The 26878-nt window shown below is 42.2% G+C and overlaps 1 protein-coding gene across 3 annotated transcripts in view; it reads left to right on the top strand.

Moving 5' to 3' along the window:
- ttc28 (tetratricopeptide repeat domain 28) overlaps window positions 1-26878 on the top strand; it is a 116982-nt gene that overhangs the window by 23926 nt on the left and 66178 nt on the right. The window contains exon 1 of one of the 3 annotated variants that reach the window (XM_071465335.1): window positions 8153-8654. The exons of the other annotated variants lie outside the window; for them this stretch is intronic. Within the exon in view, the coding sequence (XP_071321436.1) occupies window positions 8628-8654 (27 nt within the window). The 5' untranslated portion in view covers window positions 8153-8627. Of the gene's footprint in view, window positions 1-8152; window positions 8655-26878 lie in introns of those variants that run through there. 3 annotated transcript variants of the gene reach the window in all.

Here is a 26878-nt window from a genome sequence, read left to right as displayed (position 1 = left end):
TACACTGTATGAGAGTGTGTGTGTGTGTGTGTGTGTGTGTGTGTGTGTGTGTGTGTGTGTGTGTGTGTGTGTGTGTGTGTGTGTGTGTTGGGTTGTGTGTATTTGTGCTACAGTTGTTTGTGTTGTTGCACAACGCTGGAGTTTCACCTTGAACATGGACCAGAAGGTCACTGGCTTGTTTCAGACCCGGTGTGAACCTTCAGGGTCACGTTCATCCCAGTGTTCCCTGAGTCCAGGACCAGAGCCAGGGTGAGAAAGACTGACTTTATCTTAATGGAGCAGGTCTGTCCAGAAATCACCAGCTGCTTATAAACTCACATAACTTTAACTAAAACGACCGTCTCACAAGTTTGTATCTTTCCCCCTTTAATTAGTTACCCTGGAAACTAGACCAATCAACAAGCTCGTTAATTCATTCTCTGTCTGTCGCCCCATTCAGACAGTTTTCCACCCATCCATCCAGAAACCAGTTGGGCCAATCACAACCATTTATCTAAAATGGGATAGGGCAAGATGGCTGCCGCTGATGTGAGGACGGTGTATTTTCTCTAAAAGAAGAACATCTGCACTGATGCTATAGTCTGTTTACCTTTTACCTTCTCTGTCCTTGGTCACATGATTTGTTGCTCTGATTGGTTGGTCTGTGAAAACACCGCTTGAAAATGAACTGAGAGGGTCCAGACGGTTCCAGGCTAATAGTTAATGTCAGATAACATACTGGGAAACTTCCCAGGAAATGATTAGGAAATTATGGGTCTGTAAAATAAATAGAATTTCACTACAAAAATTAAATTCTTAGTCCTTCATTTATTTATTTTGTTATTTATTTATTTATTGTGGTGGCCTAAAAGCAGATTTGTGATTATACTTAATCTTAAAAAACTGAAACCAAACAAAGTTTTTTATACAAACTGCACTAAAGTTTGCTAGCCCCCCCCCCCCTCCAACTTTCCAGAAAAAAACAAGAACTTTAAACTGAGATGGTGAAGATGATGAAAATATTGTGCCAGCTTAGCATTTTGTTCAAAGCCTCACCGCACGGCCGCAGGCCCCGGGTCTGTTTGAAATACGCTGGAGGGGAGTGTGGTCGCTTTTTAGGATACAAAAACAACCACAACTCTACAGTAGATGTGTTTTTCATCAGGAGAGTTCTGAGTGTGTTATTACCTGTCTACTACGGAGAAACCAAACCCGTGTTTTATTACTGTGGCCTGATGCTACAGGTTTTATATTGTTGTTTTAATTGCATAGCTCATTATAAACACTACTGCATTAAACTGCAGGGTTTAATTCTAAAGCAGCAGCTGTAAATGTGTCAATAATGCAGGTGAACACACACACACACACACACACACACGCACACACACACACACACACACATCGAGCCACTACATTCATCACTGCCAAGGTGTGTGTTTAGTAGCCATGTTGGCTGTGGAAAGTGCTCCATCAAATGGACTTTCCTGACATATGGTGTGTGTGTGTGTGTGTGTGTGTGTGTGTGTGTGTGTGTGTGTGTGTGTGTGTGTGTGTGTGTGTGTGTGTGTGTGTGTGTGTGTGTGTAGAAGCCGAGTGATGATGATGGTCAGAGAGTGGAATAAGACTGATAGAGATCTGATAAAGATATGCAGCCCTCGGCCCCGGGCACAAACACGTCTTCCAGCCTCTGAAGAAAAGATCAAGGTTCAAAGGTCAAGGTTGACTTTATTATCTCATCACAGAAAACTGTCAGACAGGCCGTTCAGTTTGGTAGCTTGGCTTTTTTTCTGTATGTTATATTATTGTGCCTGTGCTGCTGTGAATCTGAACCAGAGAGATATATGAGTTAGACAGAATTTCATTATATTTCCGTTTCAGTAATAAGGAGATGAAGTGTATATTAATGACCCCAGATTCCCACTGTGATGCTATTTGCATAACTGTGGTGTCTCGATGCCTGTGTCTTTCCTTTGTTTGCTCCTTGTAAGAGGTTGTAAATATGCAGTTTACAGTTTTCATGAAAAAACAATGAGGTTAGCACCAGCCATGAGCATAAACAAATCACACACACACACACACACACACACACACACACACACACACACACACTCACTGCTGCATTATTGATAGCGTCTGAGGGGTGTGTGTGATTTGAGATCAGCTGTGTGTCTAACAACAATAGAGGAGCGTCTCATATGAACTGTCACGTACACGCAGAACGTTCCCTCACGTATCTGATCGCCGTGAACCTGATGTAGAAATCTGAAATGGTGCGTTCTGCTGCCTGACACAGCGGTGGCAGATGTGGCGTGATTGCTCTGACCTCCTCTCTGCTGGCAGGCGTCGCTTGAAGAAAGATAGTTTAGTGCAGTCTTGTTGTCAGTTGTTGTGTTGCAGTGAAGTGTAGTCAGTCCTGATTGGTCAGCCACAACAGGGGTCCCAACCACTGCAGCTCTGAAAACATTCATATAATAGCAGTGAGAGTTGGCAGTTTATTTACCTGTGGTCATATTTACCACCAGGTATTTACTGAACAGTGGAAGCACGTGGTCCATAAACAACACTGGCCAATTCCTTAGTACAGTAGTAAAATAAAATACATCAAAACCGGGTTTAAAATGCAACGAGAGTGATTCATGCTCTTGTCTTTTCTCATCTAGACTAATGCATCGATCTTACAACCAAGATTCATCTTTTCAGATCTAACTTCTCAGGATACTGTTGATGTATATGTATGTTTTATTTCACATTTCAATGTATTTTATTGTTTGTCTGCAACCTTTGATTTGCTAAGTGCTTTAAATGTTTTTTATGAAATCTATGTGAAATACCTTCAGTTGCATTTCAGATAGGAAAGGTCCTCCACAAATTAACTTTCTTATTATCTATTGTTATTCTCATGTAACGTACCACGAGAAAGCAAGTAGCTGGGATAAAGTATGTGCACAACTCAAAATACTAATTTTCTGTTTTTTCCTGGTGCATTCAGATTCTTCTTCATTGGTGAATATCCTGTTTGCTTTTACCACCAGGTTACACAACACAACATCACAAAAACTTACCAATGATAAGAAATGTATTATTAACAATTTAAAAGGCTAAATAGTGGAGTTTACAATAATAACATTACAGCTAGCAATGTTAGCTTGCTATAACACAGCTTTAACTCTGGCAATAATCAAACTGTTCTAAAACAGTGTCTTACCTAACATTTATGTTGCAGTTAAAGTAAGAGTAACATAAAATCTGAAAATAAAGTGAATCTTATGAAAACCAGGTAAAACCAGTAACACATTTCTTCACCTTTCATCCTAAAGCTTGATATGATGCAGCAGCAGTGGTGCTGCCGTCAGTGTGGGCAGTGGAGGGGCAGCAGCGTGTGGCGCTGTTTGAATCTGACTGTTTTTAATCCAGATGTGAAGCTTCTCAGCTGCTCTCTGCTGCAGTTAGTTTGTCTTTGATGTTCATATCAACACAGCAGGAGTCGGCGCGCTCCCTCAGGGCTGTCACCTCACACAGGGGACCTGAGTCTAACGGGTCTCACCGTGTTATTAACACAGGCCACACATTTGCATACTGAATATCAGTTTTGTTTAAGTCTGTGACAATATTTTATTCAGTCACACATTCCCATGCTTCTCATACTCATATTATTTTTATTATGTGTGTGAGTTTGCTGTATGTTGTGTGTGTGTGTGTGTGTGTGTGTGTGTGTGTGTGTGTGTGTATGAGCCAGCATGTCTTATGGGAGACTGTGAATTAGAGCCTCTCAGCCTCTACAGCTCACTTCAGTGTGCAGGATGCAGATGACAGTCAGTCACATTGTCTGACAAGGACAAGGGATGAAGGAGCATAATGAAATAAAAAATGTTTTTTAGCCCTCTCACCTCCTTCAATCATCAGTCTCCTTTGTAGACACACACACACAGACGTGCGCGCACACACTCCTGCAGATACTTGTCAAACCCCATATCAGTCACCAGATCTCAGGGTGATGTGCTTGGTTGCTTACCAGACAGAAATGTAATATTTTCTCCTCCCCAGTGCAAATATGTTGTATCTGCTTCTGTTGAGGTGTTTCCTCACTTATACCTTTGTGTTTTACTGCAGCTGCACACACACATTCACACACAGACTGCAGACGCTGTCAACAAGCAGCATCCACAGTTTTCTAAAGCTGCCATCATTGATAATGTTTTTTTAACATTGATATTGTGCATGTTAAATGCTAAGAGGAGTTTTGGTGATGTGACCTGAAAGCTTAAATGACTGGAGGCTGAATGCTAACATGCACACAATGTTAACATCAACTGTACAGTGATAGATTTACACACTCTTTGGCACAGTGGGAATCTACGGCCTGCTAGCAGCTTTTTTAAGATGTACTTCCTGCTAAATGCTAACATCAACATCCTGACAATGAACAACAGACATGTTTAGCAGGTCACAAATGTGACCTTCGTGGATGTGTTAGGGGAAATGTCAGGGGATCAGTCCGTCGGATAAATCATCCAGAGAAATTCATTTGTCCATCCGCACTGATCCATCCTGCAGAAGTTCAGATATTTCACTGGACATCTGAAAACCTGACCTGAAAAAATAGGGATTATCAAATGTCTGTGTCCAATTTATTGGAAATCCAATAGTTATCAATATATTTCACTTAAAATTCAGTGTGGCGCTAGAGGGTGGCAGCGGTTCATCCTCTGGGAGTATAATGTCTGTTTGTTGTGGAGATTTTTTTATGGACTGATCTGAGAGCAGCCATTAAAAAAAAAAACCCAAAAAACTGTCCTACAAAAAAAAAGTGTCCTACATAAAAGGTTTCAAGTGCAGTGAAAGCAGAAGATTTATTTGATGAGCTTTAATGGCTTATTTTGTTATCAGGTGGTTTCATCATAGTCTTCAGAGAAATGACATCAACACTATCATGTCACAACTAGTTAAGTTGGTGTGGTGCCACTAAGTTTAATGCGGTTTCACTTCTCTCCTGAGCTCCAGTAACACTGGTCACTGCTGCTTTATGAGGTGACAGCCTGTTACTGGTCAGTCGCTGAGCAGAAAATTACAAATTAAAGATCAGCTCGCCTCAGTTACAGCTCACATGCTCATATTTACTGAACACAGGTTTTATTCTCATTGAGATGGTGAACAATAGCAGCAGCTGAAGTCAGCGGAGGCGCTTGCAGTGATGGAGCCGGGGTTATCGCTCAGCTGACGACCAAATTAAAGCCACAGTGAGGAATTCGTACAGAGCCAGAAGTGGTAATTCTCCTCTAAATCTAATTTGCCCTCGGCCGTTTATTTCTGGAGATTAGGCTGTTCTTTAAATGACTGACAGTCACATACAAGCAGAAATCTCACACCGTGTGTGTGTGTGTGTGTGTGTGTGTGTGTGTGTGTGTGTGTGTGTGTATTTCTATTATTGGAAATGGGGTTGGTGATCTTCATCCTTCACTACAATTTACCTTCACTGTCACACTGTGAAGTTAATTTCTGTTATTGATCCGAGGAAGCCGTTACAATCATGCACAAACACATTTCAGTCCAGATTCACTGAAACCCGACGTGTGAGCCTCTGAATTTCCCCTTTACAAACCTACATATCGTATTTTAATGGAAAACAAATGTGTTGTCTGTGAACATGTTACTGATACATTCAGTATCAGCATATTTACAACCTGCTGAACAACATGTAAACAACATATCCTCATCATGTGAATAAAAACATCATTTTTCTCTGTTCTTCAAATCGTAAAACATTGCTTTTGAAAATGAGTGGTATATAAATGTAATTTCTGGGAGGCGGGGCCGGCTGCACCCTGTAGAGCGATGTGCACGTGTATGTGTGTGCACATGCCAGTTTGGCCTGGGTGCAGATACTGAGCAGAGACGTGAAGGCACATTAATTATCAGGAGCTCTCACTACATCATACAGGTGCCTATTACTCTGTCAGCTGTCACGTTAGTGTGAATTTCCTCTCTCCGATTCGCTCCTTTTCATTCTGCTCGTCCTCTTCCTCACATTAAACACACACACACATAGAGACTGTATATACATGCATCTTCAGATATACTAGGTCACAGATGATGAACTCCACGTGTGTCTAAGCACCTTTCAGGCCGAGCGTCCACTGTGTGTAAGAAAAGCCTCATAAACAAACCACCAATTATGTGACACCTGTTTCATCCTCCATTGATTTCCTTCAGTCTCGGCCCTGGCACCTCCACAGTCCGTCCCCAGCATCGCTGATACTCTCTCCTTTGCTCTGCAGGATTCTGGGTGTTAGGTCTCGCTGCCGTCTGTCTTTGTTTATGCAGGGTAAAGGATCCTGAAGGCTTTTCTCTGAGACCCGGTGTCCCTGCCCTCTCAACTTCCCTGATCCACAATAATATTACCCTCGGCTCCGATTTCAAACAGCCCTCCCTGCCACCCTCAGCGCAGAGATGCACAGAGAGGTGTAGGGTTCTCCTAGTGCCTCCTCTCGTTCTCTAACCAGTCTGGGATCAGCCATGTGGTTCCTGTTTTAGGACAGTGTCAGTCGTTTCACTAAATGCCCCCAAAAACCCAACATATGTTAACGTTCAAGTGACAAAGCCCTGTAACCCCTGAACCATGTTTAAACCGAACAAAATCTTAACTGGGGCTGCAACTTATGATCATTAGTGATTAATCCGATGACTATTTTCTTGATTAATTGATTAATCATTTGGTCTATGAAACACAGGAAGAATGCCATCAGAATTTCTTAGAGCCCAAGGTGATGTCAGCCAACTTCCTGTTTTGTCTGACCAACAAAATAAAACCTCAAATGTTTCAAATTAACATAATGAAGACTAAAAAGCAGCAAATCCTCACAGCTGAGAAGCTGGAACCATCAAATACTTTACATTTTTCTAAAAAATCAACTCTCAAAATAGTTGCTGACCAATTTTATATCCATCGATTAATAGTTTACTTGTTCGTTAATAGTTTACACGCTCACAAAGACAATGCTAACATGCTATAGTGGTTCATATAGGTATAGTGTTTACAGTGTTTGCCACTTTAGCATGTTAACATTTGCCAAGTAGCACAAAACACAAAGTGCAACAGAGGCTGTCATGGTCATGAACAGATCAGAGGATCACCAGGGTCGGGGGGGTTCATCCTCTGGGAAACATGCATGTGTGAACCTAATTTCATGGCAAACGATCCAGTAGTTGTTGAGATATTTCAGCCTGGACCAAAGTGGACGTGCAGCTTCCTACTGAAATGAAATGCAATAAAACTGAAGTGAGAGACTCTCTTTCCTCTGAGGGACTTTAAAGTTATGTTGCTGATATTTTCAATAATACATGTGAATGTTTTAATCAGTGGATCTGTTGTGTGCGAACGAGTGACTGAATTGTCTTGTTGCAATGCTGTTTACACTGTTCCTCCCTCTCCCCTCTTGTGTAAAAGAGAAGAAATTAATAACATTTAACAAACTAACTACTTGAAGTTGCTGGGAAACGTCCCAGAGGACCGAGATAATGAATACAGCTCCAACAGAACAGGCTCTATAAAAATGTGCCTGCACCAGTTAATTTGAAAATATTGTTTAATTCTGAAAGGTCAAAGTGTCCTGATGCAACCTGCTCGCTCGTCTTTAAGTGCTGCCCTCACATTTTAATTGCTTTAACTGTCTTTGTCGCTGTTGTCATATTAGCCATCATTTTCATGCCCTGTGTGCCAACTCGTCACTTTTAAAATGAGTGTTTGGTTAATTGTTGAAAATACTGTTCATTAATTAACATCTAAATGCCTTAAATCTCTGTTATAATGTGCAGTAAACATATTATATATATATACTGCTTTTAGGTGAGGGGTGGGGTCAAAGTATTGACCCAATAGTATAATATATAATATATGTATTACATATCATAGTAGTACTTTTAATTTGATAGTTCTTGTTTTGAAGTGCAGTATTGGTCTCAAACAGGGGGTGAATACAAAATGCACAACAAACTGCAAAGTCCTGCCTTTAATTTATTTACATTTATATTATATATCATTAATATTAAGCAAACATGAACCAAAAGTGAATTTACAATTAGTTGAGTATTTCTTGGTTTCATAAATCTTTGTAAAAATGACATTTATTATTGTTCTGTGACTTACACAGTATAGTTATAGCTGCTTATTAGTCATAAATACACAGGCTACAGGGGGAGAGAGAGAGAGAGAGAGAGAGTGTGTGTGTGTGTGTGTGTGTGTGTGTGTGTGTGTGTGTGTGTGTGTGTGTGTGTGTGTGGGGAACAGTGTAGGATTACGGCTCCAGCTCTCTCGGTCCTCGGTCCTCGGCTCAGTTCAGTCCTCAGAGCCGCTGAAGCTGCCGGAGCGGGCGGACGATGCTCTGCACAAACCGGCGGCCGCAGGACAGGAGACCGCTCTCTGCTCGGTGTCACCCCGGGGGGGCTCCCGGTGTCTGTATAACGGAATTATAAACTCCCTCCTGCAGCCGGCGCGTCTGCACCACTCTCCCTCCACAGCGGCGCCGACTGTGAGGCTTCAAGCCGGCGGGGGCAGCCTGTACCTCCGGTGTGAGATGCCTCTGCTGCCGCTGCGCACCGCTCCGCACCGGCTGTTGTGACACTTTGATGCTGCTCACATCTGCTTTACAAATATGATGAAATGGCAGCCCCGGAAGAAGGTGAGTGAACTGCGGCTTTTCAGTGGACTCGGCTCCAAAGTTGAGCGGAGTGTGTTCGGTGTGTGACTGGATCAACAGGGCTGTTTCAGCCCCCCCACAGAGCGCAGCCACGGACACTTTATGAAGGATAATCCGTTAATAGCCTGCATTTCAGAAAGACACTGCAGCAACATGTCTGTGGAGGATTATTTGGAGGATTATACATAAAATGAAAAATTCCACAAAGCTGAATAAAGTCGCTGTAAGCTCACCATTCACCTGCAGACACACTGCAGCTCACTGAGGGTTTTATAGTGATGCCACATAGAAGTAAAAAGCCTTAAAGGTCGCTCTGTCAGCCTGAATGAATTTACAAATATCAGAGAGTCAGTGAATGTTGCAGACATCCACAAGAGCCCAGGAGACATCACAGCAGTGACATCAGATGTGAAGAATGATGAGTGATGCATGTTGGTTAATTCTCTGTGACCATGCACATGCTGTGTTGTGCATGTTGTTGTGTGTTTTGCATTAATCCTCCGTTTAAGACTGAAACTATTAATTGATTTGTTGATTGACAGAAAATATCTTTGGGTTGTGAACTGACTTGAACAGTCAGACGAGGCTCTGGAGCAGCACTGTGGCTAATTTGAGTATTTTCTGACATTTTCTGACACATCTGGAAGCTGAAAATTTCAACAACTATCGGATCTATTACCATGAGGTTTGATTCAGATGTTTGTGGTTCCCAGAGGATGAACCCTCATGACTTTACTGATCCTCTGATTTTCCCTCTAGCGCCACCATGAGGTTGCCAGTTGTGGTTTTAGTAAAATGTTTGCACAGCCGTTGGATGAACTGGCATTAACAGACATTCATGTCCCCCTCAGGCTGGATTGTAAAAACTTTAAATTTTTATCAAGTGCAATCAAAGTTAAAATTTGAATGTTGTTTATGACGAAACTCCTGCAAAACTAACAATATTCCATCATCCTCTGCTGCGGTTTGCACTGCTTACATCTGCGTTAGCATGTTTGCATCACCATTATGAGCATTTCAGCATCAGTGGTTAAAGAAGTATTCTACTGTATTTCAGTAAAAGTAGTTTCAGCGGATCACATTGTTAGAATTTCCTGCACTGACACTTTTAAGTGAAGTTTAAAGTTAGATAAATGTGGTGGAGTAAATAGTTCCATGTTTCCAACCTGAACGACCACACAGGTCGTTTATTCTGACCCTGTGATACCACCCATAGTAGTGCCCCTACGGCGGCAGGTGTCTCGCACCTTGGTTGTCATGGTTACAACAATAAAAATGCTGAGTGGACCAACAATGGCGAATCGGAGCTTTGTCGCCATGGTTACAATAATAAACGTGCAGCTAAGCTTATGGAGTGGTCATAGCTTGGTTGGGTTGAGGAAAAGATTGTGATGTGTGGGTTAAGATTAGTGTTGCGTTAAGGTCAGAGGACCTTTGTTGTCGTGGTAATGATGACATCACGGTGAAGGTTGTGGAATAATCATGGATGAAACAACACAACTGAACCCCGCTCTCCTGTGTCACATTCCTGTGTTCTGTTGACCCATCCATCGACCCCGACCTCCTCCTGACGTGAACGGCTTCGCTCTTTATGCTGCGTCACCTGACCTCCTCCTTTGCTCCTGCTATAATTACCACAGCCACTAGATGTCGTCTTGCAATAAAACACAGTGAGACGTGTTTTACAGAAGGACAGTCTCAGTGTTTTTGCAAGTTACGTGCACCAGTGGTTAGCATGCTGACGTTAGTATGTAGCTGTGACGTTAGTGTTCCCAGGTACAGTCCCACAGAGCTGCGAACTCTTGGTCTGGTTTTGCATGAAGAGGAAATGTGCTCCACCATGCAAGTGTAACCCTCCCTACGGTGGAGGGAAATATGTTTGAGAAGGCGCTTGCTGATATTTTGAAACCTCCTCCATGTATTGAGTGGGTAGTGTGAACTGACATGGGATTTGATGCCTTACCAAATTTGTCTCTGGCTGAGAGATCAGAGGGAGCGACGGTTCCTCTGGAAAGACTGTGACCCTGATCTGGAAGTGGTGGGATCCAGCTGTAAAAGGTGGGAGAGCTCACAGCGGGGAAAAGTTTCCCTCTCCTCCAGGCTCATCCAGTGGAGTGTGTTAACTGATAAGGCCAGACAGTCAGCTGTCACAGTGCTAATGGCAGCGATGAGTGGAGAATTATTCCTGTATAATCCACTGTAAGCAAAGCCAGTTGTCTGGATGATTGTGTTGGGTGTGTTCAGCTTTTTTTCAAAGTAGAGAAAATAGCCAAGCACCAATCCTGCTGATGTTTTTACGACTATTCGTGTATCATGAAATCGTCATCATCAAGTTGTCAGTGCTTCTTCATCTGCATCTTTTTTACTGAGACAAGACAAAATGTTTGCAAATGCAGACCTGATTGACATGTGCAGGAAAATCAAATTATATGAGAGAGTTTTAAAAAACTGAAACGGGAAACAAAAACTTGTTTGCTATTGTGTTTGCTAACTGTCAGTTATCAAGCTCTGTCACTAACAGGACAATAAGATCACACAGTTTATTCAAAAGACATATTTGTACCATCGACTCCTGTCTCATAACTGACTAAAACTTCAAACTCATTCCTCTTTGATGGAGCAGTTTTTATTCTCTAACAGAGGAGGTTAAATAAAACCGGATGGTGCAACACAGCTAATGAGTTACGGTAGTTTTCTTCATTTTGGACTCTCAGGCTTTCCATTCCTTCAGAAGTCAGCACCATCAACACGTCTCACCACCGGCACAGTGTGAATCTGCAGGTTTTGAAATGAACCAATTTCATAGCAAAATTTAGCTTGTGGGTTTTTTTTAATGCGGGTGTGACCAAACACCTGAGACAATTACCACATCAGCTGATAAAAACATCCTTAAAACAAGGCAAAGTAAATCTGCTAAAATCCACAGAGTACAAATGAATCTCAAACATGAGCTAACATAGAGAATAATCTTGAAAAGACTAGATGAGCAATGCAAAAAAGGATTTTTATAGAGTTAAAGGTCCCATATAGTCTGAAGGAAGAGCTGCCTGAGAGATCAACACTTCAAATGAAACACAGGAGAAGTGCAAAATATGGGACCTTCCAAATAGGTGATGGGGAAGCAGGTTGAACAATAACCGTATCCAAACTGTCTACAAGATAATTTTTAAGGTTTTGAAGTTTGGGAATGAGACTCTTGGGTTTTCATATTGTGAATTTGATGCCTGATGAACATCTTTGAAGGAAATGTTTAATAGACTTGTTGCTGGAATTCAACCTTTTCTCTCAAAGATCGAACAAAATTTGGAAATCATGTATTTAAACAGTGCTGACTTTGAAGAAGCAGTGCGTGATTTCTCTGTGAAGATTCCTCGCTGACCTGACATCTCGCTTTGGTCTTCATGTACAGCTGCCTCAGGATCCTTACAGGGTGATGAAAGTCTCTGAAAGAGACTCAGTGGACCGTGTGGTGTGTGTTTTTGTGGCTGCAGATCTACTGTACATCTGTTATCGGCCTCCCGTGGGCTTTGAAAATCCTCAAAATACTTCCTCTCAACAGTTGTTGCAAGGATGAATATTTATAAGAGCTCATTCTGAAGCAGATGCAAGTTGCGTCGTTGGGATGCTTTTATTTTGAAGCCTCAAAATGAAGACACAAGCACTTTTGTCTTCAAGCTTTTATTTTCTAACAGAAAGCAGAGTGAATCAAAATGGTATTTAATAATAAGATGCCATAAAATCAATATTCTCTTTCTGCTCAGCACCATGTACCACAAATTAGAGCTGATGCTTGTGTGCAAACGCACATGAAATACACACTTGTGCAGGCGCCTTTTTACACACACAATTTGCTTGTGCGGGCTTGTGCTTCTGGGTCATCTTATCTGAAGAATGAAATGAAAGGAAAATCAGAACAGAGGCAAAGAAACATAACAGGACTAGAGAGAGAAAAGGCCTGGTGTGAACGTCTCTAGAAGTCTGGGAAAAAAGAGAAATCAAATGTAGAAATATGGAAAATACGAAGAATATTCAAAACTCAGAAGAAGAGGGTGCTCAGGGTGCTGTCTTATCGCCCTGGCTGGTCTTCGAATGGGTCCAACCATGGGACCAATTTGAACCTGAACTAAAATGTGTCACTGTTATCTAAATGTAGGAAGAGGGGGAGCGAGGGAGGGATGAAAGAGTTGTGAGGTGAAGGAGGCGGAGTGGACTCGGTGCATCTGCCTTAATGATTTTCCTTATGAATACAGTTGGCAACAGGAAGCGTGCCATTAGATGGCCTCAATTACATTTTCATATACTCTGGAGTTTCCTCTCTAATGAGCAGGTGTGCCATGCATGCTCATATTTGTCCTCATTAGCACCTGATTTATGACTATTTATCCCTCCTTGACCCATATAGTCTTAATCCAACATGGATATATCAGTGAATGTTATGTATGTAGCTGATTTTTATATATATGTATATATGACATTTTAAAGGTTTTTTAGCCTTATGACATTTTCTCTTATTTTTATACTAACAATGGGTTAACTAAGTCAGTGAAAGAGGTCGCTCATCCTGGTAAACCCAGAGTTATCACCCCACACTTAGCTCTACTAAGTGTTTTAGCATCTTTCAGCTCATTGTTTTGGTTTTTTCCAGCTCACAACGTTACTGTTTTGGTTCAGTCTCACTCCTCTCACCAGCCCCGGTTTCAATGAGCAGCAGGCAGCTGTGTTCAGCTGTAAAAAGCCACAGTCCAGGTCCACTTACCTCCTCACAACTGTGTTAGACTGTGGTAGAAAAAACACTCAGGAGGAGACTGATCGTTGTCCATAGTCCTCGCAGCAATTTCCATCAAAACGTATTTAACAAAACAAGTTAGTGACATATAAACATCATTTTTAGGAGACAGGGTTTGGGAGAGGTTGATGTTATTTGGTGGTGAAGTCTAATCACCGCTAACAGAGCTCAGTAATGTATGACTCAGTAACGTGTATGATAAAGTGTGAGTGTTTGGCCTCATGACATGTGTGACTTGTACTGTATTTGTGTGTGTGTTTATACTTGGAGCTGATCCAGAGGTGTATTAAATATTGGTTTCATCAGTGCATGTTGTTTCAGGGGAGTTATACGTGCTGGTGTCAGGGGCTCAGCAGCAGAGCTGAAGGTTCACTCCCTGGTTTTATTTTTTCAGTGAATAAAATCAGAAGTTTCTTTGTGTTTTTCTCCCTCTCTCCCTCTCTCTCTCTCTGTCTCTCTGTCTCTCTCTCTCTGAGGCATTACTATTTACCCGGCAGGAGTTCATGAAACATTTCATATTCTATTCTAGTCGGTCAGATTGGCAATGCACTGGGTGTAATGTGTTTACTTACAATGCAGCTAAGCTGCTTAAAGCTACACTCCTGCCTCTGATTTAAGACTTAGCTCTCCATCTAAAGCCCCTTTTTGCACGAGGGCTCAGTCAGACGTATTGTTTGAATGTGTCCACCAAATAATCACCACATTCTTCTGTAATCCAGAGGAAAGATGCACTGCAGGCTATGAGTGTGGAGCTGCTGTTTGAGTGTCATTATGTTTCACCCTGTGATGATGAAAACCCAGAGGAAATTTTCATCTCCGCGACACTCCCTTCATAAACCAGGGAGTTTGCAGCTATTTAAAACGTGGCTGTGATCCCATTTAACACTTTGGACCTGATTAACAAAACAGACTTAAAAAGTCTCCCTCTTGTCCTCAGTTAAACCAGAGAGCACAAATTTCATACACATGCTCTTGAAGTCAGCACAACACACTCCAATGATAGTCCTTCATTTCAATTCACTTAATAAGCTGCACAACAGCACATTTCATTCAGTAGTGATATCTACAGCCACTCATGTACAGCATGTTGCCTGCTGTTTGTGTGGTTTCATAACCTTTGGGCAACTGACTGAAAAAAAACTATACACATAAACCAAATCTGTGGCTAATGAATCATAATCAAAACTAAAGTGATATTTCAAATATTGTTCAGAGTCACTTTGTCGTCCAACTGATGCACTGAAGTTTGTACTAAATCACCTTTTACAGATGTGATGACACCAAACATGCAGCATAAACCCATCCAGACTCCATAAATGTCCATGAATGCATCGTGACAGTGTTACATGAGGAGGAAAAATGGGGCTCAGGTGCAGCCCTCAGCCAACTCACTGGGTGAGAGTGGGGTTCGATTCCTGGCTCCACATGAACCCCCAAAATTTGGTATCATGAGTGTGTGTGTGTGTGTGTGTGAATGTGTGAGTGAATTGGTGAAAGTTGCGTTTGGTGTAAAGCACTTTGAGTGGACTATAGGACCAGAAAGTGTTATATATATTGTAGTAAGTGTGGTCCATTCACCCTTCAGTTGAGCCGAGTCGTGGCTGTGGGAACGTGCGTTTCCACCTCACCTGCAGAGTGCACAGCAGGGGAACATCACACTAACCTGTGCAGCCGTGAGGTTCACTCAACCAGGGACAGTCTGCTCCCTCACCCCAACCCCTGTCTCTTAAAGTCTGTCTGTGTCGAGCCCTCAGCACTGTGGGAGCCTCAAACTCAATCTGATGCTTTGAACTTCAGCTTCACTCCAGTGTTTTTCCTGTTGCTGTTTCACATTAAAAGCGTTCCACAGGTAAACCAGCAGGAGGCCTTTATTGTGAAGCAGCTGCAGGAAATTCAGTTGCTTTGTCATGTGCAGTAAAAATTAGTCTTCACAGAAAGATGTTTAATCAGTGGGAAAATGGGAAACACTGCAGTGAGGATTCAGCAGCAGCAGTGAGAGAGGCTCTTACTGTGATCTGCACAGACCTGCACGTGTCCAACATGTCGTCAGTGATCGCAGCGTGCCAGCACGGCTTTAATGGGAAGATGGGAATTCTGGCTGCAACTCAAATCACGGTCAGTATTCCTCCCAAAGGAAAACAAGCAAAGAAATAGAACAAGAACCACGAACAGTACCACCATTAAGGCTTAGAATGTCCCTGACACTCTCCTCCATTCATTCATATACAGGCATTTACAGTGTGTTGAAATCTTGGGGACACACCAGCAAAAAAAACCAAAAAAAAAACCAGTCCCTACAACATGGACAGTAACCACACAGCAGGAGCAGTTATCATCCTGTAAAACCAGTTCAGAGGTTTGAAAGGATGAGGGAGACATGACTGGAGTAAAAACTATTAGATTTGATATTTAGAGGATCTGAAGCTTCAGAGCTGGCTGGTTTTAAACATGGTTGTCTTTTTGAAATTTGAATTAAATACACAAGCAGTCATAGAGTCATAGAGTTCTGCAGGAATGAGTCCTAAAACCTGGAAATAAGTTGCATGATAGTACTTCCTGTTCCCTCGTCTTGGGTCTATGGGCCTTCTGGATGTGTTTTTGGTTAGATGAAATAAGGTCTGTGTTAACACAAGCTCCAGATATTTTCACATTTTATTCTACAACATAAAACCCATCAGTAAATCCCTCAGTCCTGATTCTTGAAGCTTCTCCGTCTGTTAAAAAGGCCGGTTGCTAACAAGAGTCTAAATGAGACGACAGAGGTTGTCGGGGACGTTAAACGTCATCAGTCCAACATGAAAACCGACCTCCTCACCAGTCCACCTTTACAGCCTCGCTGTGTTTCTACAAACTGTCACTAACTCTGCCAGAGGAAAGGCTTCTGTAGAAGAGCTCAGAGCTGAATCAAACTACAGGTGGACATTTAACAGTGAAGTCATGTGAGCATGGTGTCGTTGGTTTATAGCCTAACATGAGCTTTTTACTGCTGCTGATTGTATTTAGACTTCAAACATCATAAAGTGGAGTCATTAGTGAAGATTATCCTGCTGAACAGAACCTGTCAGGATCAGAAACTGTTGTTTGTTTTCTGTAATAATCCAAAAGACAATGGAGAAATCCTTTTGGCAGATTGTGGAGGGAACCAGGGCGACGCTGACATCCAGGTTGGACTACAAAAATGCATCATCCCTGCGGAGCTGTATGGGTGTCCACTTCAGGCCCTTAACTCATAACTTTCACAGCACATCAGTGATATTTAATTTACACACTGGTGACAGTAGTCTTTTCAGTCAGATGAAAAAGTGCTGTCGTGTCTGCAGCTTCTCTTTGCTCCTTGTGAATTTTAGAGGCAGAAAGTGGTTTTGCATGAAGGAATTCCCTCAGCGCTGACCGAAGCTCCACTTCCTCTCTCCGCCTCCCCCTGAAACGTGCTGCATCTCGAGGCAGAGAGGACAAAGCTTGTCATGTTGATGGAGCTGCACAGCTCCAATATCCTCAGGGCATGTTTCTCTCTCTCTCTCTCTCTCTCTCTCTCTCTCTCTCTCTCTCTCTCTCTCTTGGTATACCTCCATTTATTTCACGCCTATCACCGTGTCTGTTCGTAGAGATACAGTCTCTTACTGAACCCTAATCTGTCCTGAGGATGATGATGATGATGATGATGTTGGTCCCCTTCTCTCTCTTCTCGTTTCCACTGCTCCACCCTTCATCCTTTCACCGCTCTCTGGAGAGGAGAAGGAGGTGGAGGAGGAATAAAACAGTTTTTCTTTTCTGTAAGTAGAATATAGACAAGAAGAGGACCATGCATGACTGCACTCCATCACATAACCTCCACCATTATAACTCCTCGTCCTCATCCTCCTCTTCATCCTCCTCCTCCTCCTCCTCCGCTCGGTGTGTTCTGTCTTTAACCCGGTTTGACTGAGCTATTGCTGTCACGCATCACCACGCAGCCTCTCTGTCGCTGCTCTGCTGTACTTTACACCCACTGAACCAGAACAGATGTGCGGTAACATCAGCCTGGTCTCACTTCATCTGTCTGTAATGACTCACTTTATCTGTGGATGTGTTTAAAATGTGTTTCTGCTGGGTCTCCTTCAAGCAGCAGAGCTTTTTTTCTGAAGTCTCTGCTTTCATTCAAAGAAAAAACACTTCTTCAGATTTTTCTGAGCTGCAGCTCAGGCTGCTTCAAGTACAGAATATTTTTTAAAAAGCGTTGCAGCTATTTGTGATCATTATGTGGGAACTTTTTATTTTCCTTTAACCCACAAATTGCCTCATCAGCGTGTTCCTGCCACGGCGAATAGATGTGACTCTTTTACCGGTGCTGTAACGTTGGTGGAGCAAGCCTCCGTCCCCAAACAGCATCAGGTGGGGAATACTCGTATTCATGCGTGTGCACGGCTTAGTGTGTCCTCATGTGCACGCTTCATAGCAACAATCAAATGGGACTTAACCAGTTGGGGGCAGAGAGAGGAGCGAGAGGACGCACTCCTTTTTTAAATGTTTTATTTAAACGAGCTGTGTGACGCTGGAGTCAAAGATAAGCTGCAGTCATTATTCTGTCGGTGCAGCACGCTGAAAAGCTCCTGGCCGCTGTTCTGTGCTCATGTTGTGTGTTGCCCTGTTTGTACCACTCGGAGCTTCCACTCTGTTATTCATGTTTGTGGGTGATGTTCTCAATAGGATTTTTTTTTTTTACCTGGGACTTACTCTTACTCCATATTCTGGAGATGTGGAGTCCAGTAAGAGCAACATCAAACAAAGAGCTACAACTTTCCAAAAAACTTTAAAGCTCCATCCAGTCTAAAGGTAGATGTCCATGTGTTTGTGATTATAAAGCAGGTCTAGGTTCTATATTAATGCTGTGAAAGTATCAAAGCCTCAGTCCATAATAACCTGCCCAAATATAACACAACAAAGTTACAACAACTAATCTTCCTAACAGACAAAAACAGGAGAAAAGGTGGTGAAAAGATAATGTCAGTCCTAACGCTCTGAAACCTACATGGAGGTGTGTGGGCGGCTGGGACCAGAGGTCGATGAGTTGTCTTCCCATGCAGCTCGACCACAGCATCTTGGTTCCTTATATTTGGAGAACATCTGACAGGAGCCAATCAGCTACGAGTGTTAATGCTGTCCACCAATCACCAGGTTGTCCTGACACACACCTATTTGCACACACGCACTCATGCATATCTCGTGCCAGCTTCAGGCCACTGCTGTGCAGTTCTCCACAGAAGCTACAGGGTCTGAGAGGAAACTACTCTCTGTGTTTGAGACGACTTCTGTTAAAGCTGTGACGGTTCCTTCAGACAGGAAGTGAAGCGAGTTTTCACCTTGTCTTGTTTGTGAAGTCAGTTTTCATTTGGACAAACGTGCTGACTGTACAGTTAGCCGTAGCTCGTTAGCAATGTGGCCCAATTCAGGGGCCGCATCCTTCAGAGGCTGCATTTGAAATGTCGCAGTAGCACGACCAGGCGGCCATCTTTTCCTGAGCCACATGGCCCAACCTATCCCACACCTTCGTAGACCTGGGACCTGAACTGGGACCCAGCCGTGGAGTGTGCAGATCTCAGACCTCAACAGGAACTCCAGGTTTCTGTGGAGCCATGAAGCCGCAGGACAAACACAACTTTTTTCACTCATGTTGAAACTTTTTCAGCTCCTACAGATGCGTCTTTGTGCCGGTTGGCGCCGCCCTCTTAAATCTCTACAACAGAAATCCAATCACATTATGAGCAATAATTACAGTGGACAACAAACACCACCCTCTGCTTCGTCCTCTCCTGTCTGTGTGTGCTGTATCTCCTCCATCCTTCAGTTTGACTCATATCTGTTCTGAATCCTCTGTTTTGACGGAGACAGTGGCAGCTTCCTTTATGCTGAACTGAACACGAAGAGCTCAGCTGATTGAAGCACGGTGAGCACATCTCCAGATGTATGTGCAGATACAGAGACTGGACACAAAGAGACACTGGAGAGGCGCCAACAGTCAAGGTCTCTGTTACCTAATGGAGTGAGAGGGAGAAAGTGACTGTGCTAAAGAGGAGGAGGAGGAGGAGGAGGAGGAGGGAGCAGAGGAGGAGGTGAAAGGGAAACACAGGGAACGACTGGTCTGTGCTGTGATGGGAGAAACAGAAAGAACTGTGTGTGTGTGTGTGTGTGTTTAGGAGTTGAAACTATTTATAGTGAGGAGATCATACCTGTTTCAAGTCTCAGTGGAGCTGACCCAACTGTGTGTGTGTGTGTGTGTGTGTGTGTGTGTGTGTGTGTGTGTGTGTGTGTGTGTGTGTGTGTGTGTGTGTGTGTGTGTTGACCCTCTATCCACAGTAAATGAGTCCTTCAACCTCTGAAAACAGCTTCATTTTTTTTTTTTTTTGAAAAGCAGCTGAGTAAAAACCAGAACAGAGATTTTTATTAACCCTGATGTGCGGCTGTTGTTCTGTAGTTTTCAGGCACCTGATTGTTTTTTCGTTGTTTCTGAGAATCTCGTCTCGCTGAAGAACAAATGAGGTTCTTGAAGCAGACGATTGTGAGAGCAGGTCAGGGAACTGTGTCGAAAGTGAAAATGGTGGTGAAGGTGGAGAAGAAGAGAAGGAAGAAACTTTACTGTGACAGTTTGTTTCTTTGGGTCCTTGAAGTTTAAAACTTTATAATCACATTTTTAAATTTTCAAATTTGCTTTCAACCTTCAATTATGATGCAAAGACATTAACAACATCTTCATTGCTTTGAAATCCTAAATATTCAAGGTGGTGGGTTTTTACATGTACCAGCATTAACTGTTTCCTTCTGGAGGCACAAACACAAACACTGACACATCATCATTATGTTCAGTTGTTATAGGGAACTTGTTGAATAACAGTCTCCACATCATTTTTAGAGCTTTATTGCTAAAATATCTTCATCACATCAGTGGGTTTGTCACTCTGAGTGTCTCCTTACACATTACATGTTGTCATTTGAGCCACTGTTAGCATAAAAATATTGATTATAGCAGCTTCAATAATGGATAATAGACCAAATATCACTGAAACTAGCATCAGAAAACAGTAACAAGTTAGATGCATCTATTGTAATATCTACTGTCATCCTTAAATAACAGTATCAAAAGGCCTACCGGTCAGTTTGAGAGTGATCGCAGGTTCCAGTTTTTGTTTAGTTGGTTGGGCAAATGTTAATATTTGAGAATAGATGATGATTTTAATGAGGTACAATCTGAAAAGGTGTGTAGGCTAGTGTGAGGTGTTTCCTCCTGTGGCTCCGTTTACATTCTGGCCTCTGGTCGTCTTTAACTTGTCCCTGATGATCTGAGTGAAATGCGAAATATAATATTTAGTTTTTTGCTCCTGCGCTTCCTGCTGTCGCTCCACATGTTGCTGTCATTGTTTGCTGTACCTGCCTCCTCCTCCTCTTCCTGTTTAATATCAGACTACAACAGTGTCGTTGCTGTTATTATCCTGCTCTTGTCAGTGCCGGAAAAATCACATTCCTGGTATCTACGACATCTGTGCTATTTACAGTAATGTAGAAAAACAAGCACAAGTCGCATTTTCAGAATTTTGACATCGACTTGGTACCAAAGTATCAGTTCTGGTGACTTAGAAAATAGGTTTTCAGGACTGTAAGTGCACGGTTACAACAGTTAAAGGTCATAAACAATTGAAATGCTGAACTGTGGTGGAATGATATTATTTGTATGTGAATCAGTTCTTCTGAGATGAAGTCATTTCAGAAGCAGCTGTGACTCCCAGCATGTCTTTGTAGTAATCTGTATTGAGTCATCATTTCACTCACAGTTAACTGGTGAGCGAAGCAATGGAGGCAGTGGAGAGGAGGAATGTTTGCTGTTAATAATTCAGATTAAGAAGCCGTTGAAAATTTGACATATTAACATAAAACGCAGACAGGTTCCAAAACAAAATCACACTCTCCTCCTCTGGTCTTGCAGCTACAGTTGTGTGTGTGTGTGTGTGTACAGGATGCTGTGTGTGTTGCTGCCTGCTGTATTCATTGCCGCGGCTTAGCGAGGCAGCAGGGAGGTACAAATGTCATGCTGTCTGAAAAAGCTAAGCCAACTGACTGTGGAAGGTCTCCGGAGGAACTGGGAGGAGGGAAGGAGAACTGGAAGCCACTTCAGAATATGAAAGTGCTGAATGAAAGGTGGAAAACATCACAAATCTCTTCATGCAATGACTTTCTCTCCCTCTCTTACACACAAACAACACACACACACACACACACACACACCATCTATTGCCTATAATCACATTCCAGAGCGTTTCTTCTGCTAAATTGAATTGTAATTGGCAGACAATGGGCGTGACATCACAATTCACTGGCTGGCTCATATAGAAGCAGCTCGTCTAAATTGAGACTAAAGTGGGCCATGCTTACTGATGAGACCGGAGAGTTAATGAAAGAATAAGGGGGGGGGGGGGGGGGGGGGGTGGGCAGGGAGCAGGGAGCAGGGCAGCTATAGGAAACATGGAGGCAGAGAGGAGAAAGGGATGTGTACTAACGCTGAAAATTAATTGCCCCGTGGGATCTGTGTCATTAATAATTATTGTGTGTGACAACAGCAGCAGAATGTCGACTTCTTCACCAGATGCACGGCCATACCTGAGCCACGATGGAGCTTTTATTAGAGGGACAGGATGTATGTAATGTTTGTTTTAGTGTAGTTTTTTCTCTATTTGTCATCGTTGGTTGCATCTTTATTTTTATAATGACACTTTAGGTTGTGCATCATCATCAACGCTAAGAAATTTCTGATCAAACTTTTCATCTCTCTCTTATTTTAGCAAACATTATCACAGAAAATATTTCATTGTCCATCCTATTTTCATCTTTTGTTAGTTAAAATAAAAATATCATTGATAGCAGATAAAATCAGCTGTAGCTCATCAACATTATTTCCATCAAGACGAGAAGTTAAGCTTTTGGCTTTTATCTGGTGAATGTGCTCAAACAAGCCGGTGTCCGTCAGGGAAACCGAAGACATCACTTCAATGAAAGACCTGAAAAGTGTAAAATATGTTTGACGTTTAAAAATACAGCCTCATCAGAAGATATATTTGTGGTTTTAAGAAGCAAAAACCATCTCAGTGTAGTTTTACATCTCCTCTCTCAGGCTTCTCTCTGGAGCTCTAGTAACAACAGGTCAGTCAGCCCTGGTTAATTCAGGTTTAATGGGATTAATCATGGAAATGCTTCATGTTTTTACAGCCAACTATAATCAGAAGCTGCTGTAATGATGCACTCACTTCATAAATCATGACAAGTTTATAACTTACGTAAGTTACGTGCAAATGTTGAAAGTGAAATATAATTACATTCAAGTACTGTGACTCAAATTCAACCTCCACCTTTATTCTTACACTGATTAAAAAATAAATTCCACTCCCTGTTTATTGTTTTCAAACCATAAATCCTCTCACATTTACCCTTCACATCAAGACCTATATCTAAGCAATAGGGAAATTAGTTTGATGTATTGAATAAAAAGCATATAACTCTTGATATTTCAGCCCCTGTTCAGTCCAATCAGACACTCTCTCACATAAATCTGCCTCTTTACAGAGTCATCAAACAGCACAGCGACATTAAGGAATATTTCTCTCCAGAATCCACTTTATATCATAAAAAATAAAAACCACCAGGTTGAAATACTGATCAAAACACAGCTTTCTCGTGAGGAGTGCTGGGCCTCAAACGCTCCGTTAATAATGAAATCTTTTGTTGTTTCACCATCAAAACCGACTGATAGTACAAGTTTTCCACAGCTTCCGATTCAGGAAGAGGTTTTGTTGCCTCGTCAGAGTCACAGCCTCAGTGTTTCTCTGGTAAAGGTTAGAGAGAGACGTGGGGGGAGAGGAGGAGAAAGACGAATGTGGGAAAAGAAGAGAGTGAAATGTCAGAAGAGAGAAAGTATCTGCAAAAGAATGCTTCAAGGAGACGACTCCAGCTTTGTCAGCGTTGTGCGAGAGACTGTGCGAGCTGACAGGTCTGTAAAGGTTTTGTCACCTTTTCAAAAGCCAGTAATACCCTCAGTAACCGGGTTTACTCCAGCGTCACGCACATAATAATGTCCCAGTCTCCCGTTAAATTGGCGAAGAAGCCTGTCAACGCGCCTGTCGAGCTTTCCATTCTCACAGCGGCACACATGAAGTTTAAGATGATAACTGCGGCAGAAAAACCACCAGGAGTCTTTGTAAAATTTCTTAATTTTACACAGATAATCAAAACTCGCTATTTAAAGGAGATATTTGTAAGTTTTGCTCTTGCTACATAGCCAATGTTAGCATTAACAGCTGTTTACTCACCAGTCTTGGTGAGAGCTTCAGCCATTGTTGCGTTTACAAGACAAGTGGTTATGATGCGTTCTCTGAGCACCGCTACTTGTTCAGGGCAGCTGAGACGCTTCAGCGACTCGGTATCGGAAAGTGACAATACAGTCCGACCGAGCTGGAGCTAGCTGGTTAGCATGCTAACTTCAGCAGAAGAAAAGAAGTGATAGAAATAGAAGAAAAACAAGAGCGTTGCTTTCCACCTCTGGAAACAGCTCAATCAAGTTTGTTGCTGAACTCACCACATAGTAAAGAGCTGCTCATGCTAATGTTAGCTATGTAGCAATAGCAAAATTTGAGCTAACGTGGCTTTGTGAGTTCTGCTGATGTTTTTAATGTTTCCAGCTGACTTGTTTTAAAACACCAGGGTTTTTAACTACTTGATAGCCACACATATGACAATGTGCTAAAAAAATGAAGCTAACAGGTCCCAGGATAAAAGTCTTTACAAAGAGGACATAGAAATTAAGACATAGCATTAGTGTAGAGTTAAATTAGCTTATACTTCAAACGCTGTTTTCAGTTTAACGTTACAAGAGAAGTGAGGACAAACCATGTGTTCAGTAGATGTACTGTTAGCTTGGGTTGCTGCAGTGGAATGAGCGGGACAGATTAGCTATGCTAAACTGTGATAGCATCCAAAAATAGCTTCTGAACCTGTTTGGAAACACACTGGATGTGCTGCTTCTAGTGTAACCTGAAATCCCACCAGCTAATTTAGCTGGTTCGGTTTTAGAAATCTAAATTAAAAAAAGAAACCTCCCTCTAAACCTTCTGTTTAATGAGCTTCCCTACACCCCCACTTCATCATGTGGAGAATCCAAAGCTCGACAGACCTGCTGTGCCTAGTTATCACGAAGCTTTTATTTGACAGTCACTGGGGTTTAACAAACGGTCAATTGGAAATAAAAGTATGTATTTCTGCATTAATGCCCTTCCACTAACATCTGCTGTATTCTACACTGATAATCCTTTTAACTGGATTAGTCAGGCTGAATAAAAGAGCTGTCAATGAATCAATTACACTGGAGAAAAACACACATACACAGCGGGACCACAGGAAAATAAAATCTGTTTATCTGTATCAGGTTGAGGGAAGCTGCTGGAAACAGGAACATGCTCCCAGGCAACAGGAATGTTGAAAGACCGAACACACCATAGATTAATGACTAAATGCTGTGTGCGTGGTTGCTGCTTCTCCGTGCGTTATCACAACCTGTGAGCTGGATTTGAAACAGAGAGAGGGTCTAATTAGCTTTTGTAGGGAATCATTGGAGTGTGCTCTCTCCTTGCCCTGATTCACTGTGAGTGGGAACCGTGCGCGGCGCCGTCCCCTGTGTAATCACTGGTCTCGGTAGCTGTGCCGTCTCTCTTCCCTCCTGTCCTCCACCTCTCCTCGTCTCTCCCTGGATGATTTGGCTCTAATTAAGACGGCGCACCACCGAGAGAGGAATGGAGGGGGTGTTGACCCTGCTCGCAGCTCCGGCGTTAGAGGTTTAACAGTAAAGGAGGAGAAGGAAGCCGAGGTGTAAAAGTGGAGGAATAAAAACAAACGAATGAGCACCAGAGCTGCATGATTGTGGTCAAAATGACAATCAGGATTTTTTCCACTCAGAATCAAGAGAACTGATTATACGACTTTGTTGTAAATGAAAAACACGTTCATCACAAACCTTATTGTCTTCTTCAGACTGTTAAAGGACACAGTAGTTTCTTTTAAAAGCTCCTGCAGGGACACTATATGTAAGAATAATCAACTAACTCTCTTGTCTGCTCATAAAACACCTTTGAACTAATTTAAAATTGAAATTTTGATATTTTGAAATTCATAATGGATCAAATGACTGTGTGGGGTGTGAAAGGGGTCTCTTGAAGTGATGAAGGCACACATTTATCACCTGCTTCCCTCAGGTCTGTCTGGCTCTTTAGTTCCCTTCAGCTTCACTCTCATCACTTTTATATCATTGTTTTTAACCACATCAAGCCGCTTTTCCATTAAAAGTCCCTGAAAACCCACTGTACACTTCTTCCCCTGGTACAAACAGCACACAGACAAAGTCACCAACTAACTGGTGAACACATTGCAGCCTTTAGCAGCTGGTAGCCAGATAGTTCCCTCAGGAGGTGGTGGAGACCAAAAATAGAGCTATTAGAGAGGGAATATTGAACTTACAGTCATCAGGTTGACACAAACACAACTCCACATAAAGAAAATGCTGCTTTGTAAGTGATGGATGTGGAAATAAGCAACTGTTACATCAACTTTATTAGGTAATATTATGTCATGAATGCCTTTGCAGCTTGTTTCCTGCTGCCCACAAGCAGACAAACATTCAGTTATTGCAGGTTTATGTGTAATATTAGAGCAGGTAGCTGTAGCCTGGTGTTACATGGTGTTACATCTGCTTGCAAAGGAGCTTTTGAGTCTCATCATTGTCTTTGAATCTGGCACACATGGTAGACTGCACAACCTTTTAATGGTACCAGACTTGAAGGTTGATACATGTTTTTTTTACATTTTATGCTTCCTCTCAATCAGTAGAGAGATGACAGTAAACAAGGGGAGAGAGAGGTGGGGAATGAAATGCAAAAAATAAGTCCCCAGGTGGATATAAACCAGGGACATTGTGGTTTATTGTCAGCTCCTTAACACTTGTCCACCACATACACATGTAGTTTTTTCCTCTCACCTCATTTTACCTCTCCGTCTTTCACACTGTATTTATTTACACTGATGTCACGACAGGAATGTCGTCACATGAAAATGAGATTGTTTCGAGGCACGAGCTCGATTGTGACCTCAATAATATGTGTGTCTTGCCAATAAGCACAGAGAACCATTTTACATTACAGCTGCAAAACAGTTGACAGATTAATTATTTCAGTAATTTTTCAATCAAAAATCTGCTGTTTTCAGCCTCTCACACATGAAGATTCCCTGCTTTTCTTTGCTTTTCTATCATTGTACGTTGAATATCTTTTTGAAGTGTTTGAACTGCAGTCGCAGCCCTAATTTATATCGACCTATATTCCTCTCCTTCATCTCCACTGTGACCCGGTCTTTCAGT

Source organism: Trachinotus anak, unplaced genomic scaffold (genome assembly GCF_046630095.1).
Source record: "Trachinotus anak isolate AG129_WGS33_773 ecotype Australia unplaced genomic scaffold, CSIRO_AGI_Tana_v1 ptg000028l, whole genome shotgun sequence".
Classification (NCBI taxonomy): domain Eukaryota; kingdom Metazoa; phylum Chordata; class Actinopteri; order Carangiformes; family Carangidae; genus Trachinotus; species Trachinotus anak.
The sequence above is the reverse complement of the archived record's forward strand: the minus strand, read 5'-3'. Positions and strand labels throughout refer to the sequence as shown.